Genomic DNA, 17,634 nt, shown 5'->3' with positions numbered 1-17,634 from the left:
AGGTGCCACAGCAGTGAGTCATGCCCCATCACAATTATCCAAGCTATGATGGGGGGTACACTTGGGTTTTCTTCAAATTCAGGGTAAGTAGTCCAAGGCAGAGTCTTGGTTACACATAAATGTACAAAAGCTCAAGGTTGTTAGTCTAACCTCCAAGGCATTTCTGCCCCTCCTTCAGGGGCCCACTTCCTAAAACATAAAGGACAATACACCTATACAGTATATAAACAATCAAGGGGGAGTGAGATTATCCCCTTCTGTCAGGAATCAATATACCTATGGGACTGGTGCATCCAACATTGGGTTGGGCTAATAGCTTTCCATCTCCTGGGTACCCAGAATTATTTGGCAGATCAGCTGAGCAGGAAAAGCTCCATTACTCATGAATGAGAGTTAAAAGATTCTGTTCCATACTAGATATTCCTAAAATAGGGAGTTCCCTCAACAGACCTGCTTGCTACAGTATAGAAACATATTTCCCCTACCCCCTAGAAGCAGTGCAAAGGCTTGGGGGAGTCAGAGGTAATGGAAGAGCTGAGGGAAAGGGAAGTAATTGCTGTGAAGGAGCCTGGATGTGAAGTGGGAGAGTTGTTGGGTGTGGGCAAGAAAAGTATGGATCCGTTTTTTTTTTTGGTGGGGAGGGATTGTTAGGGATCCCCCTATGCAGACCCTGGCTGACCCTAGCCTCTCTCATTCAGTCAGGCACATCTGGCCCTGGTCCCATGTGTCCCTGCACCACCATTCAGCACCCATCCCCCATATATCCCTCCCTCCTCCCCCATCCCCATGTGACCCTGTGCTCCCATTCAGCCACCCCTCCCCCATGTCTCTGTACTCCCCCCTCCCTAACCCTTGTGTCCCTGCCCCCTCTCAGCCACCCCTTCCCCTTTGTCCCTGCATGCCTTGTCCACCCCATCCCCCTATGTTCCTGCACCTCCACTGCTATTCAGCCCCTGTCCATCTGTCCCCCCACTAGCCCTTCTGAACCCCATTCTGTGACCCCCCCAGCAGTTCCATGTGCCCCACATTGTCCGTTCCCCTATATATGTCTCCTGACCTGTCCCCACGGGCAGGGCACTGTGAGGAATGCAGCGTCTTCTCTTTCCTATCCGTGTCTAGGGACAATAGTGTCCCTGGTGGACAAAAGGTGTAACTGCAGCACTTTTCAGCAGAATGTAATTTCTGCTGAGGAAAAAAAATTCTTTGCAAAACATGAATTCTATATGTGCACAGTGACACTCCTGGGGAAATTCTGCAACTGATACAGAGTCCTTACCTGGATTTTTCATATTGGTGAAGGAACTGAGTATCTATTGGAGCTGTGCATGTACCCTTGCTACAGGGGGCATGAAGGCATATAGGGCACATGCACAGCTCCAATAGATACTTCTTGGTAAAATATTCTGGGCTCATGCATGCACACACTTACATTAGGATCCAAGCAGATAAAAGCATCTTTAAGAACTCCAGTTACTGTAAGGCAAGTAACCTCTTTACGGTTCCCTCAATAAAAGTAACTCAGTCCATATGTACTGTATGGTAGTATTTTATATTCTGATCACTTTCATGCCTTAATATATGTGTAGTGTGGCTGAGTTACAGTCGCTGTGGAAACTATATTTTTAGTTTCCAGATGTAGCGAAGCGAAGACTCATCGGCGTGGCGCCCCACTACACCAGACTGTTATAATTTAGATTTTAAATTGCACGAATGTTAATGTAGATATATTTATTTTTAAATTCTATTTTTTTTTTAAATAAAAGAGAGAACTTTTATTGATGGTGGCAATCTCAATAAATTAATAAACGGACAAGGTAGCCCGGGTGGGGAGGGGAGGAGGGAAGGAGGGAAGGACAAGGCCACATTGTTTATTGTAGCCACACTAAAAATCAAACTGTTTGAATGACAGCCTTCTGTTGCTTAGGCCATCCTCTGGAGTGGAGTGGCTGGGTGCCCGGAGCCTTCCCCCCTGCGTTCTTGGGTGACTGGGTGAGGAGGCTATGGAAAATGGGGAGGAGGGTAGGCGGTTATACAGTGGATGCAGTGGGGGTATGTGGTCTTGCTGGCTTTCCTGCAGCTCCAACAGACGCTTCATCATATCTGTTTGCTCCCCCATTAGCCTCAGCATTGCGTCCTGCCTCCGCTCTTCACGCTCACTTAATTTTTTCCTGGCCTCTGCCACTGACTGCCTACATGCATTAAGCAGTGCCCTATCAGTCCGGGAGGACTGCATGAGCTTGGAAAACATGTCATCACGAGTGCGTTTTTTTTCGCCTTCTAATCTGCGATAGCCTCAGGGACGGAGATGATAGGGGGAGCGTAGAAACATTCTACGCTCTACAATTCTGTGGGGGGACTGCATGGTCACCTGTGCTGCTGAGTTTGCTATGCTGACCAAACAGGAAATTAAATTCAAAAGTTCCCGGGGCTTTTCCTGTGTACCTGGCTAGTGCATCAGAGTTCAAAGTGCTGTCCAGAGCGGTCATAATGGAGCACTCTGGGATAGCTCCCAGAGGCCCATACTGTCGATTTGCGTCCGCACTACCCCAAATTTGACCCAGCAAAGTCGATTTTAGCGCTACTCCCCTTGTCAGCGAACAGTACAGAAGTCGATTTTAAGAACCCTTTAAGTCGACGGAATGGGGTTGGTTGTGTGGACACAGTCATTTTTAAATTGACCTAACGCAGCTAAATTCGACCCAACCCTGTAGTGTAGACCAGGCCTCAGACATATCACAAGCTGGTGTGAAAGTTCTGCCACAAAGCTCTGGGGAAGGGAATATTCCCTCTGGCCAATGAACACAGCTCAGAGCTTATCAGCACATCTATCTCCAGCTGTTTTGAAAGAAGGCCATCACAATGTAGGGCTTTTGAAGACCAGGAAGAGACAAATGGGAGTAATCCTCTCAGACCTCCTCAAAAATACTGATACCTGAGTTGGTCAAGGTGTTCAGTGGAGAGGAATGTGAAGTACTCCCTCCCCCAGATACTGAGTGGCTAAAAATGGGGGGTAAAGTTTGAATCCCAATTTGTAAAATAATTTAAACAATGAAACAATTCCCAAGAGGTGTTATTAAATTTATATCAGATGATACTTGCTTTCATATTTGTCTTCAGCAGGCTTTACAGGTTGCTGATTTTCTTCTTTTAATTTCAGCACCTCTTGCAGTTCTCTCCTGAAATTAGAAAATTCCGTATCTTTATTTGTATAAAATATGGTTAAAACAAGTTTCAAACATTAAATGCAATTGAAAATGCAGAAAATACTGTTCAATATTAAGATACAGTTTGGCAAGCCTGCATCTTCAAAGTGATTCATTACTAAATAAAAATCAATCATGATTTGTGTCCTTTCCTGGATGTTATCATTTTGACAAATAAACAAATGACGGGGACCAAAGAAAACATATTAGCTAGAGGATCTCCCCACACCAAATGTGGTTATCTGAGTTTCGAATTCATCAGATAACACTAAGGTAACAATGTATTGCAGGACTTTGGACCTACCAGAACTATTCTTAATTTTTTTTTTAAGTGCACTGTGTTAATGGATATAGGTTCAGATCTCCTTAATGTAAAATAGATGTGGAAATTTGTGTGACCATAAAAACAGTGCATGTTCTTGTAGAATATATTATCTTATATCAAATTATTATTTTATTATTTTTATATTTTATGCATTCACATGTTACATTTTACCTTGTTTCTTCCTCCTCTTTTTGCTTTTTTAATGCTTCATCTGTAAGTCTTTCCAAAATCTTAGAATTAATTTCATCTTTATTTGTTAGGTACAGTCTGCGTAGTAAAAATATTCCTGCAATACAATTATACAAGAATAATATACTTTTGGCAATAATATAAAACTATCTCATTAGAATGAGTATGCTTTTAAGGTATGAAAGCCCTTTTACAAATGGTTGACAGCTTAGAGAGACGTTTTTAAATTTTAGAAAAGAAGTGTGTGCCAATTTAAATGACAGGTATACCACTTTTGAAAATTGTTAAGCTTTGTTTTCCGTGCCAACAGCCTAATCACTTGAGTGTGGGATATGGCAAGGCTGTTGGGGGGATAAGTATTGAAATTTTACGTTTGCATATCACATATTTTAAACTGAAATTGCTGTTTTTCTAGTTTGTATGTGTGCCCATAGTTTAAGAATGACAAAAATTTTAAAAAATGAAAAAAATATAGAATCCATATTACTGGTACAGAGTATGCAGAAATAAAGACTTATGTCCTCAGTTCTGCAAAGCTCTAATCCATATGAGTAACTTTATTCACATGAGCAGTTGCATGTTATTCATTTGGTTTGGCAAACAGATACAGGGATATACCGTTGGCAGGAATTAAATAGAGCTATGCTGATTTCAGGGATTCTCACAACAAAATTTTTGGTGACCTCAGAATGTGGCCACCTACTCTTGCTGGTGGCTGCTATGACAGTTTTTCCTAAAATGCTTAATTAACTTTAGGAAAAACTAATACATATGCACATTTGCATGTCCAAATCATAGTAACTTATTTATGCAAGTGTTGGGGTGGTGTGTGTGGTTTTTTGTTTTTTGTTTTTTTTGCGCAAACTCAGTAATAAAAATAATACAGTTGTCTCTATTCTTTTCTGGACCCAAACAGAATAGAAACACAAATAAGGTGCTTTGCATGTTGTCTTTTTTTTGTTGTTGTTTCTTTCTTTTTTTTTTTCTTTTTTTTTTTAAAGACTTGCTAGCTAGTAAGCCTGCTTCTACTTTTCACAGCAGTAGACTTGTTAGCTAGCTGGGAGGCAGTAGAAAGTGATATTAACAAACATATGAATATCACTTTTCACAGCAGATTTACTCAGCCGTGGCAAGCCAGGAGACAAATTAAGCCTTGGATGGGGAGGTGGGTAGGGAGGCGGCTGGGGTTGATGGGGTGGATGGGTGAGGGACCAGGGGACGCAGCAAGGACCAGGGGTGATGTGTGAGGGGCCGGGGGACAGAGCCCATGGCCGGATCCCACTGCTGCATGGCTGGAGCCTGCCACCCATCACCCCAGGGCTGGAGCAGGAAGCCTGAGCCCCACTGCCCCAGGGAAGATGGGGAACTCACACGAGCTTTCTGTTCCTCTGGCATTTGTGGTTCCAGAGGAAGGCAGAGTCCAACCCATCCTGGTGGCCCAGGGGAGGGCCACTGCTTTGTCCTCCCCAATCACCAGCCAGAAGGCTGTGGTGGCAAGAAAAGCCCCTGTTGGCCGCATCCAGCCACTGTGGCCGCATTTGAGAAACATGGATTTATACCAACTGAGGGTGTGGCCTATGATACAATGACTCAGAGTGCTCTAGAAATGCAGAAGTGGGCTATTATTTCTATTAGAAGATACAAGTGGAAAGCAGACATAGAATTTGTAAACATTTACATCAACAAAACATTTAAAATAGTTAAGGGGATAATCCACTAATACAGCTATAAAAAAGCCAGAAACTACATAGTTTGTTCCTTAGCCATCTCTTGATTTTGATTTCTCTACATTACCTTGCTCATACCCAAACACACAGGGTTCCTTCTGTCACCTTCACAAAAAACATGCAATTTTAAACTCTGTCGGTATTGAAGTGGTTAGAAATGTATGTTATTTAGTTGCTAGGAATACTGAATTGGTGCTGCATTGAAGAAGATAGCTAGTTTGTGTATGGTGTAGATTTTTAGTTGATTGTTGTGTTTAAGTGTGTTGCTTGTTTGGATAATTGTTAAATAGCAGCGTTTTAAGTGGAAATTATTTGTAACAATAGTTAGCATTTTCAGAAGCTGCCATTTGCAATGTTTCTATTAGATTTCTGTTAGTCTGTAACAGCAAAAACAATGAGGAGTCCTTGTGGCACATTAGAGACTAACAAATTTATTTGGGCATAAGAGTTTGGGCACTAATAGTTATTTAGGTGATGTAGTGAGGAAGTGTGACGTTATCTGATTAAATATGACCATGTAGATCGTTGTGGCTACCACTGTTACATAATTGCAACAAATCTTGTACAAATTATGCCAAGTAAGGTGTCTACGGAATGGTTATGATTTGCTGAATATGATTATGCTATTTGTATGCATGTATCATTTTTGTATTTGAAGTTATGAGCATCTATACCTATATTTCAAATGTTTGCTCCTGGGGTAATTAGCCTGCACATCTTGAAGGGACTATTCAAATTAAGTGGCTCATCAAGGAACACTTAACTCACAATGGACCATGGGAGACGCCTCTCTACACTTAATGGACTTTCCTGCTGTGACTAAGCAAAATCATTCATGGACATGTTTGCCCATGTGACTCCAAACACCATCTTGCTACCTGTTATTTCCCACCAGCTGTGTTGAGGCCTTTGTTTGAAACAATGGATTTCCCTCCACATGGCAGAAGCTATAAAAGGCCCTGAAACATCTCCATTTGACCTCTTTCCTGCTCAAACCTCTGGACTATGGACTTACAGTAATGGGCGCATTTTAACCAAGGGATTGAGGACCTTCCAATGATTTGGAAGCAACCAGAGACTTGACTTAAGACAACAGTTTATTCCATCACTGCTACAAGCCTGAACTAAGAACTTTGCAATTATTATATGTATTTGATTCCTTTAACCAATTTTAACTCTCACCTTTCTTTCTTTTTATAAATAAACTTTTAGATTTTAGATACTAAAGGATTGGCAATGGAGTGAGTTTTTGGGTAAGATCTGCATTATATATTGACCTGGGTGTGTGGTTGGTCCTTTGGGATCAGAAGAATCTTTTATCTGATGGAATTGGTTTTAAAGAACCACTTATTGTTAAGTCTAGTGTTTTTGGTGGTGCTACAAGGACTGGAATACATAGGAAACTGCTTTTCTGACTTCTTGTTAGCCAGTGTGGTGATACAGAAGTTTACTTTTGTTGCTGGTTTGGTATATCTCATGGGAGAATAATCTCCAGTTTTGGGTGTGTCTGCCCTATTTTTTGGCAGGTTGTCCTGAATTTGGTATTCAGTTGTGATCCACTGAGGCACTGTTACAGGAGGTGTGCTGTTATGTTTGCCAGTATCTAGGTTTGTGGCTGGAATTATGTTTGCATGTTGTGTGGATTCCAGGGGAGGAATCCATTACAGACAAAATTATAAAAAAAAGGCAGGGAGAGAAACAGATCCTTTTTGATATAGAGGCAAAGTCCTACAAAATTGCTAGTGGGACACAAGTACACTTTACTGACATTTTCTTATAAAGCAACAGAGGGTCCTGTGGCACCTTTAAGACTAACAGAAGTATTGGGAGCATAAGCTTTCGTGGGTAAGAACCTCACTTCTTCAGATGCAAGTAATGGAAATCTCCAGAGGCAGGTATAAATCAGTATGGAGATAACGAGGTTAGTTCAATCAGGGAGGGTGAGGTGCTCTGCTAGCAGTTGAGGTGTGAACACCAAGGGAGGAGAAACTGTTTCTGTAGTTGGATAGCCATTCACAGTCTTTGTTTAATCCTGATCTGATGGTGTCAAATTTGCAAATGAACTGGAGCTCAGCAGTTTCTCTTTGGAGTCTGGTCCTGAAGTTTTTTTGCTGTATGATGGCTACCTTTACATCTGCTATTGTGTGGCCAGGGAGGTTGAAGTGTTCTCCTACAGGTTTTTGTATACTGCCATTCCTGATATCTGACTTGTGTCCATTTATCCTCTTGCGTAGTGACTGTCCAGTTTGGCCAATGTACATAGCAAAGGGGCATTGCTGGCATATATAACATTGGTGGACGTGCAGGTGAATGAGCCGGTGATGTTGTAGCTGATCTGGTTAGGTCCTGTGATGGTGTTGCTGGTGTAGATATGTGGGCAGAGTTGGCATCGAGGCTTGTTGCATGGGTGGGTTCCTGAGTTAGAGTTGTTATGGTGCGGTGCGTGGTTGCTGGTGAGAATATGCTTAAGGTTGGCAGGTTGTCTGTGGGCGAGGACTGGCCTGCCTCCCAAGGTCTGTGAAAGTGAGGGATCATTGTCCAGGATGGGTTGTAGATCACTGATGATGCGTTGGAGAGGTTTAAGCTGAGGACTGTAGGTGATGGCCAGTGAGTTCTGTTGGTTTCTCTTCTGGGCCTGTGTTGTAGCAGGAGGCTTCTGGGTACACGTCTGGCTCTGTTAATTTGTTTCTTTATTTCCTTGTGTGGGTATCGTAGTTTTGAGAATGCAGAAGCAGTTTCTCCTCCCTTGGTGTTCACACCTCAACTGCTAGCAGAGTACCTCACCCTCCCTGATTGAACTAACCTCGTTATCTCTATACTGATTTATACCTGCCTCTGGAGATTTCCATTATTTGCATCTGAAGAAGTGAGGTTCTTACCCACGAAATCTTATGCTCCCAATACTTCTGTTAGTCTCAAAGGTGCCACAGGACCCTCTGTTGCTTTTTACAGATTCAGACTAACACGGCTACCCCTCTGATATTTTCTTATAACAATACCTCAAACAAAGACATCAAAATTGGGAAAAGATTTTCATTTTTATGCTTTAAAACATTTACTAACCATTTTTTTCTATATTCTTAAGACAGACGACAGTGTCAGGTAAGAGGCCTTTTTCTGACAAGACTAACCAATGCTCTGATGTTGTAGGATAGTTATCCAGTACCCATCCTCCTTTTTCTGGAGCCCCAGGAAACCTGTCTTTGTTCTTCTTAGTGAGCTGTTACAAAGTGTTGGATTTAGTTGTAAAACAAAATGATATAAATACAAGATCAGTGAATTGTTTAGAAAAACAGACAATACAAATTCTTTCTGCATTGTATTAACCTGTTTCAATGTCATTTTTCTTTCCAATAAAGGGTCTTTTTATTAGTTATAGAAGAGATTTGTAACTTATGTGCCTGAATGAAGAAAGAATATAACAGAACAAATGGAGATGAATGTATAAAAATACACTGTAGTTTCCAAAAATAACTACAGAGAACTTAGATTCAGGTCTCAGGAATAAGTTACAAACTGGCTAACAAATCTAAAATAAAGACCCTTGTATAAGCCTCTGGTCATATGAAATATGTAGACCATTATACAGCTTTGAAACACATCCTAGTGACTTTTTAAGCACTTCTCTGGACTCTTCAGATGCTCATAAAGAAACAAACAGGGTTTAAGCCATTCTGTTACAGCAGTAGCTATTGGGGACTACAGTAAATTTTTCTTCTTCCCTGCTCAGAAAAAAATAATAATTTCTTTTCAAATAATGTGTTTGTCTGTGTTTCAGTTCTTTTCGTACAAGGGTACCCTTGCTTCTCCCTCAAGGGCTAATCTGTGGCATTAAACCATGTCAGGTAAAGATCAATGCACATCTAATAAACCTACTCCTTTCTAGGAATCTTCAGATATCAGGGAAAATTCAGACCAGCTGTAAAACAGCACTGATTTTTCACCAGATCTGAAGTTAGCACTGTATGTTGGGAGATCCTACCAAATTCAACCATGACAGCAGATGCATTCATGCTCTTTTGCTCTCATTAGGGCCCTTCAAGTATATTGCTTCCAGAGCACCCCATATTAGAGCCATATTGTAGACACACAAACCATATTGTGGATACAGTAGGGTACCTACCTACACAACATCTGAAAGGGAAGGCCCACTCCCACAGTCCCTAACTGCTTGATCAGAAGCAGAATTCCAAAGAATTAGAGAGAGGGTGACTGTGGATAAGAGAGCTAAGTCACCAATAACTTCAGTTACAAGTGAATAATATTGTTTTCTCCTTCATCAGGGTCTCTACTTCTGAAGTTTATTAAGCAAGACTACTTGAAGGGGAGCTGAAATATATCCCAAATTAAGAAGAAACTGCATAACTACTTCTGAGGCAGGCATCTGACCTATCTTCAGAGTCTAATACTGCTCACAAAAAATGTAAACTGAACTTTGTTTACAGTTTTGCAGATTTCCAAGATTGACAAAATGTTACACTTTAAAAGCTGTGGTAGCTTAAGTGGAATGAGCATTACTCTTTCGAGAAAAGAAAATGCATAACCTTGCATTTGGATGTATTTAATGCATCTAGGTACAAAGACTGTGGAATCCAGACCAGTGAATGGTTGTGTCACCACCTGCCCTGTAACCCTGCATGCCTTAAATCCTTTGCTGCTGTGCCTCACAACCCAGATACCAACAGCCAGCAGACAAGTATGCAGTCCTCTGAAGTGTTCGTGTGCTTTGCAGCTGTGATTCAATACTCTGACCCCAGCATTCTGCCTACAACACAACAGCCCAACTCTAATCTCTATTACCCAGTTATCTTATGCAGAAGTGACCCCAGACACACTCCCAGACCTCAATTTCCCCAAAAGCATCTTCCATGAAGTGTCCCCTCCCCCGTAGTGAAGACCTGCCCTGTGACTATATAACGTGAAGTATACTAGATTCACATTTCAAATGAACAATCTGAAAAGTAAATGTTGCAAGAGAATACATAAATTACAAGGAACTCTTAGAAATAATATTTGAATGTTTTGGTACTGGTATTTTTACCTCTGTAATGGCTTTCTCTAATACTTCAGGATATACTTCAGCCGGTAGCATTATTGGAGATTGTGCTGCAATTTTTACAGCTTCTTCTACCAAAGCTTGAACTTCTGGGTGATCAGCAGTTACCTCTGACTCTGATGTATTTATTGATGTATCTTCTATTGTGTTTGCAAGGAATTAATTAATAATAAAGATCGCTAATATCTTACATTTTACACAGTGTTTTTCATCTAAATGGTTAAAAAGCATTTTACGGATTTTACAAATTAGTGTGTATAACCTATAAACAGGAGTCATTTAAATGACCTCCAAAATACAGCCAATTCTGAGGTGGAATGCAGCAACACTACACAACAGTTTAAGAAGTTACACAACATGAATTGAAGAATATTCCCTCTAAATGTATTTAATTATTTAATAATGACAACTGAAGACCTTGATTTTATGTCTCCTTCAAAAGATAACCTCTTACACAGCACAATGACCCCTAACACTAGAAGGGGCATTAGTTCAATATTGACTCAGGGAGAAAAGTGATACCAACTGAATCATCACTACCACTTCCTTTAGCACCCTCAGAGCTTCTCTTGTGGGTTTCCTAGTCAAAGTGTTAACCTGCTATGACCCAGTATAGTATGTTAGAAATAACAAAAATCATAACGCAAGGTGGCACCTCATCAGGGGTAGTAGATTATTTTTCGTTGAGGTCAAAATGTCTTGGTCAAGATATAGTCAAGGTCCAGACTCCAGAGAAAATAATAATGATAATAATAGTTAATAAGTAAATAAAAATTTCAGGGTCTGTTCAAAAGTGGCTGGCGATCCAGATTTGGCCCGCGGTCCGCCTATTGACTACCCTTGCTATGAACTATGAAGTCTATATTCCCAAAGATGTGTAAGTCAATTACTCACATTGAATGCACAGTGCTAATCAATCATTCATTTATTGTACAACAGTTAAATATTTTAGGATCTTTATTCCTATTTCAATATATGAGGATTTCAAGATAATTAATTTTTCCATATGCCTTGTTGTTAAAATAGTAACAAAAATATACTGTGGAGTTACTTTATAAAATGCATGATGTATTGTGTGAACGGTTCCATTTGACAAAAATGTCGAACTCTCATTTGGAAATCTAATTATATCAAGATTTTTCATTATTTGTCAGTGTTTAATTTTTGTCCCACAGAGATCTAAACATTATCAAGATATATCTGCATTAAATTATCTCTTTGGTCCAGAGAAGATGTCTGTCTCATTTGTACACTGGAAAACAGACAATTATAATAATTAAAAATATTAGTACCATTTAGTTCTTCTGTGGTTCCTTCTCCATCGGTTCTGGACGTGGAAGTATCCTCAGTGGTGTCTTTAGTATCCACTATAGTTATCAAATATCATAACATTAAAAGAATATTATGATTAAAGGAAAATACATTTTTGTCAAAAAGTAGAAATAATACATTTAGGTAAATTTGCATTTCCTTTGTAGGGATGTCTGTTACACAATAACCAGCATATTACAATCATAATACCAGTACTTCAAGAATAATGTTAAACTTGATTATTATAGTTCAAATTATATTTTAATATAATTCAGTTTATGGATTAATTTTGTAATTGGCAACTCTTGCACAATTTACCAAGGGGTTTGTGAGCTTCAAGTGATGGCTATGTATAATGGTAGAATTGCATTTCCATGACATTGCTAACATGGAAACAATACTGCTTAATATTTTGTATGCAGTGCCATATACTTTGTGGTACGATGGACCTAAATTGTGCCGCAAAGTTTCTAGATGCTGTAGTGTTCTGGTGAAAGTTGTGTAACAGTTTCAGATACATTTTTAAATTTGTGAGTTTTATTGAATTAAATATTAAAAAAAAGAATAGTCCAGTCAGTACAGTAGCTTTTATGTTATTTATTTTGATACTGAATTCAGGGTTGCTTTTTTACAGTGTTCCAATATTTTCAGTTTTTAATATGTTATAGGTCATCTTTAGGTTTAAAAGTTAACATTAAAATGTGTGAGACAGTTCACGTCACTCAAATCTATTGTTTCAGACTGGCTGAAAAACTAAGGAAGGTTCCACTGCACCTGTTTATACATGGTTCACATTTTTCAAGCTTTTCTTCCCAACCATGAGGTCTGGAAATATGATTTTTTTTTAAAGGAAACTCAGATTCTGAATCACAACTCTGCAGTTAGGGATTAATTCTGTGGCAAATTATGTGGGTGTGGAGTCTGAAGGGCCATGATTATGCATTTGAAAAATTATTTTTCAAGTTTTTCCACAAAGTGTTCACAGAGAGATCATCCACTAAACATTCTTCCAACAGTCTACCACAAGCTCCCACCTAGCATATTCAACTGGATATTTCATCATATTGTAATGTCTTTCAGTGATACAGGAAAAATCATGGGCCAAATTGGTCTAATTCCACTGAAATATTGGAGTTATACTAGGAATTAACTTGGCTGCCTGTGTATTATAGCAAATGAAAAAATAAATCAATAAAATATTATGATCGAGAAATAAGTCACACAAAATCCAGAATCCAAAAAGTTAGGTTTCTAACACAACATTGACTCAATCACATGGAGCTCCACTCAAAGACAGCTCAAATCAATGAAAGTCATTCTAATTCTTCAATGGGAGTTGGTTTGGATTCATGGTCCATCATGTGCTCCTTTGTATACAATGAGTTAGGGAGACTTTCCTTGTTCAATATTTACTTGTACTTTGAATTGGACAATGTTTTTCAAAAGTGTATAGTACAGGCTAAAATTCCACCCAGCTTTGTTGTGCTCATGTGCCATACCAAGAGAACATGGGCAGAGAATGAAGTTATTTAAAAACTCTGGTTATTAAAACATTGAAGGCATGTTTCAATCATGTTTTTTTAAATGCTCACAACTTGTCAAGTTTTGAGAATTTAAAAAAACATAGTAGATTTTGACTAGGCTACCCAGAAACATGTCCAATCTAGGGATTCTGTCCCTGACAAATTTCAAGTTCTAGCACCTCAATGAGGAGTTAAAAATAATGAAAAATAATTTAAAAAAATGTTTATAACGTCCAAAGGTGTATTCCCCCCCACACCCGCCCACTGTCTCTTCAGTCTCAAAAGCTGCCGAACCATTTAGGCTCAAAGTTTCAGAAGCATTTCATTCTCAATCATAAACCAGACATGAAAAATAATAAAACCAAAAGATTAAAGTTTTAGTAAGTTATAAGCAACTGACAAAGGCCCTTTAGAATGCTAAATGCCTAGGGGAAAAAATGGTTACCTACCTTTCCATAACTGCTGTTCTTCAAGATGTGTTGAACAGGTCTATTCCACTGTAGGTGTGCATGCAACTTGTGCACAGTTATCAGAGAATTTCCCTTCAGCAGTACCCACTGGGGAAGCGCGAGCGCCCTCTGGTCCCTGACATCATTGCACGCAGATATAAAGGGCAATGTTGCCTCCAGACTCTGTCAGTTCCCAATGGAAAGACTCCAATAGAGAGGGGAAGGAGGACAGGTTGTGAAATGGACATGTGCAACATATCTTGAAGAACAAGTTATGGAAAAGTAGATAACAGTTTTTTCTTCAAGTGATTGCACATTTCCATTCCACAGTAGGCGACTCTATGCAGTTTGAATTGGAAGTGGGTTTGGAGTCTACTTGAAGAAGGATTGTAGCAACACTCGTACAAATCTGGCATTGTCTTTAGACTAATGAGAGATGGCATAGTGAGAAGCAAATGTATGGAGTGATGACCAGGTTGCCACCAGGTTGCTATCCTACAGCTATCCAGAATGGGAATGTAAGTGAGAAAGACTGCAGAAGTCACCTGAGACCTGGTCAAATCGCCCATCAGTTTACTCGGAGGTGCAACATCAGTCAATTGGTAGCATAAACCAATACAGATGAAAATCTAGGCAGAGATCCTCTGGGTGGAGACTGGGTGGCTCTTTATTCGATCTGAAATCACGATGAAGAGTTGAGATGAAGACCTGAATGCTCTAGTCCGATCCTGGTATGAAGCAAAACTCTTCTAACATCTAGAATATGGAGTTTTTCCTTCTTTACTTGAATGCAGCTTTGGAAAGAAAGTTGGTAAAAAAAAAAAATCACTTGATTCATGTGATATTTGGAAACCACTTTAGACAAGAATTTAGGGTGAGGTCAAAAGAAAACCTTGTCCCTAAAGAAAATTGTATAGGGAGGCTCGGATACTAAAGCCTGCAGCTCCTCTACTCTCCTGGGTGAGGTTATAGCAACTGAAAGCCACCTTCAGAGACAGGTGTAACAGAGAATAACTCACTAGCAACTTAGAAGGGGGACCCATCAACTTAGCAAGCACTAAATTCAAACCCCTATGTGGAACCAGGCAATGAACCTGAGGGTATAATATGAGCAAATCCTTTAGAAGTCTGATGGGCAAAGGATTTGAAAAAGTTGATCAGTTATCCACAGTAGGGTGGAAAACAAACAGCTGCCAGATGGACTCGGATGGAACTAAGAGCGAGGATTAGCTCTTTCAAAAACTACAAATAGTCCAAGATACGGCAAATCGGAGTTTGAGCTGGGAGGATGCCTCTTTATATGGACCAGATGCAGAATGTCTTCCATTTAGTAAGGCAAGTTGAATGTTTCCTGCTATTTAGTCACACTTCCTGCATCCTCTTAGAGTAAACTTGTTCTGAGTTTGTCAGCCATGACGCATCCTGCTGTCAGGCAGCAGGCGTGAAGGTTGGGATGAAGGAGGTGGGCTGTGGTCCGGGGAGATCACATCCATGTTTCTCGGGAGCAACAGTGGAAGTCTGATTGATAGGTTAGTAGAGTCGAAAACCAATGAGTTAAGAATAAGGTGAGTGGAATCTTGCTTGACTTTGGATAAGACTTTGGGCAGGAGCAGAATGGAGGGAAGGCATACACCAGGACTTTTGACCAGGGCAGGAGGAAAGCATCTGTCAGCAAACCCAGGCTGTGACCCACATGGGAGAAAAAAAACAAAACAAAATCCAACACATTTTTTGTTTTCTCTTGTTGCAAATAGGTCCGCTTGGGGAGTTCTCCACCACTGGAAAATGGAACTGGACCATTCATGGTAACCTGCGAAAAACCTGCTCAGGCAGCCTGCCAGAGTATTTTGTACTTCCAGAAGATAAGCAGCTTTCAGGTTGATGGAACTGGCAATGCAGAAATTCCAAAGGATTGCCTCCTGGCATAACTTTGTCGATCGACACCCTTCCCCCACCCATTGTTTGTTTACATGGTTGATAAACTGCTGTATGCTCTAAGAGTACCAGCAAATTCCACTACCTGATATGTGGAAGGAACACATGCAAGCCAGATGGATGGCCTGGAGCTCCCTGATATTTATATGGAGACTTAGATCCTGGGAAGACCAAAGGCCTTGACTCCAAATGGGACCTGAGTGAGCTCCCCAACCTAGATCTAATGCATCTTGTGACTAGGGTGAGAGTCTGCTGAGGAAGGGCAAAGGGAACTCTCTCGCAAACATTCATAGGTTCTACCAGCAGTCCAGGGAAGACAAGACCTGAGCAGGTACTTGAACCACCATGAGTATATGTTGACAGGCCAGTGAGTACACTGAGACTATCCAACTCTGTAGATCTCTGAGGTGTAGTCTGGCATGCCGCACCATGTAAATGCATGCTGCCATGTGTCCTAGAAGTTTGAGGCAGTTCCAAACTATGGTAACAGGGTGTACCTTTAGATCTAGAACAATGACCTGCATTGTTTAGAACCATGGCTCTAACAGGAAAGCCCAGGTCTTTGTAGAGTCCAGGATTGCCCTATGAATTCTATTCTTTGAACAAGGATGGATTTCTCTGTACTGATTAGAAGTGCCAACACATCAAAAGTAGTTTGAATAATGTCTACGTTGGAGAGTACCTGAGACTTGGTCTGGCATCTTACTAGGCAGTCGTCCAGATAAGGAAGAGAGAGTTATTCGCCTTGTGCAGTAATGGAGATTCTTCTAGATGTGTGTCCCTGTAGGTGCTCCACTTTAGGTGTTGATGCGTCCCTGCACTCGTAACCAGAGATTTATGGTAGTAGTGCCTGGTTGGGTCGCACATGCACAGTCCCCATCTCGTGCTGGTTCAGGCAGTTAACTGGTGCTGTGTGACCAACACCCGCCCCCATTCCTTCTCTTTTGCAGTCTGGTGATAGAACTCCAAAGCAGAGGGGAGGAGAGAAGGTAGTGGAGCATCCACAGGGACACACATCTTGAAGAACCTCCGTTACTGCACAAGGTAAGTAACTTTCTCTTCTTCTTCAAGTAGTGTCCCTGTGGGTGCTTCACTACCCGCAGAGCAGTGCCCTTCGATGGAAGGAGGGGGCTTTGAAAGTCTGTGTGACCAAACAGGGTATCAAAAGATGCATGTTGTTGCATCCCATAGTGCTGTGTAAATGTGTGTGATAAGGTCTAAGTTGCGGACCTACAAATTTCTGCAATGGGAAAATTGTTGAGAAATGCTATGGAGGCTGATAGACTTTTGGTAGAGTGAGTACGGATCCCCGTAGTGGGTTGTCGTCATGTTGGAGATAACACAGTTTGATACAGTCTGATAGCCATTTGGATAGCTGTTTGGAAATGGTGTTGCCTTTTGATCGTTTGGTGATTGAAATGAACAGTTTTGGAGACTTGCAAAAAGATTTTGTTCTATGGATCTAAAAGGCTATAGCCTTGTAGACATCCAATGAATGTAGTCTAGATTGTCGTCTGTCCGTATGTGGTTTCGGAAAAAATGTCGGTAAGTATTGTGACAAAGTTCCTCCTCTATCTTGGTGGGTCTGTGCTTATTGGCAGATTTTTCTTGCCTCAGAGATTCACCATGTGGGTTGGGGAACAGCCCAGAGACATTCCCCTCTGGTAGAACCCACCATCCAGGTCAATTGGGAGGTTTGGGGGGAACCCGGTCCCACCCTCTAATCCGGGTTCCAGCCCAGGGCCCTATGGACTGCAGCTGTCTAGAGTGCCTCCTGGAACAGCTGCACGACAGCTACAACTCCCTGGGCTACTTCCCCATAGCCTCCTCCCAACACCTTCTTTATCCTCACCACAGGATCTTCCTCCTGATGTCTGTTAATGCTTGTACTCCTCAGTCCTCCAGCAGCACGTCCT

The 17,634-nt window shown here is 40.9% G+C and overlaps 1 protein-coding gene across 8 annotated transcripts in view; it reads right to left on the bottom strand.

The window, feature by feature from the left end:
* The window catches only part of AK9 (adenylate kinase 9), a 156,015-nt gene that overhangs the window by 74,432 nt on the left and 63,949 nt on the right, over positions 1 to 17,634 (bottom strand). For 7 of the 8 annotated variants that reach the window (XM_054023169.1, XM_054023168.1, XM_054023172.1 and 4 more), the window contains exons 16-20: positions 11,793 to 11,867; positions 10,486 to 10,640; positions 8,508 to 8,664; positions 3,700 to 3,814; positions 3,100 to 3,176 (exon numbers count right to left, since the gene is read on the bottom strand). In XM_054023169.1, the coding sequence (XP_053879144.1) occupies positions 3,100 to 3,176; positions 3,700 to 3,814; positions 8,508 to 8,664; positions 10,486 to 10,640; positions 11,793 to 11,867 (579 nt within the window). The remainder of the gene's footprint in view (positions 1 to 3,099; positions 3,177 to 3,699; positions 3,815 to 8,507; positions 8,665 to 10,485; positions 10,641 to 11,792; positions 11,868 to 17,634) is intronic. The other variant, XM_054023171.1, reaches the window with a different exon arrangement.

This window comes from Malaclemys terrapin, chromosome 3 (assembly GCF_027887155.1).
Source record: "Malaclemys terrapin pileata isolate rMalTer1 chromosome 3, rMalTer1.hap1, whole genome shotgun sequence".
In the NCBI taxonomy this organism is placed as follows: Eukaryota; Metazoa; Chordata; order Testudines; family Emydidae; genus Malaclemys; species Malaclemys terrapin.
Note: the sequence above shows the minus strand (reverse complement) of the source record. Positions and strands in the feature narration are given on the sequence as shown.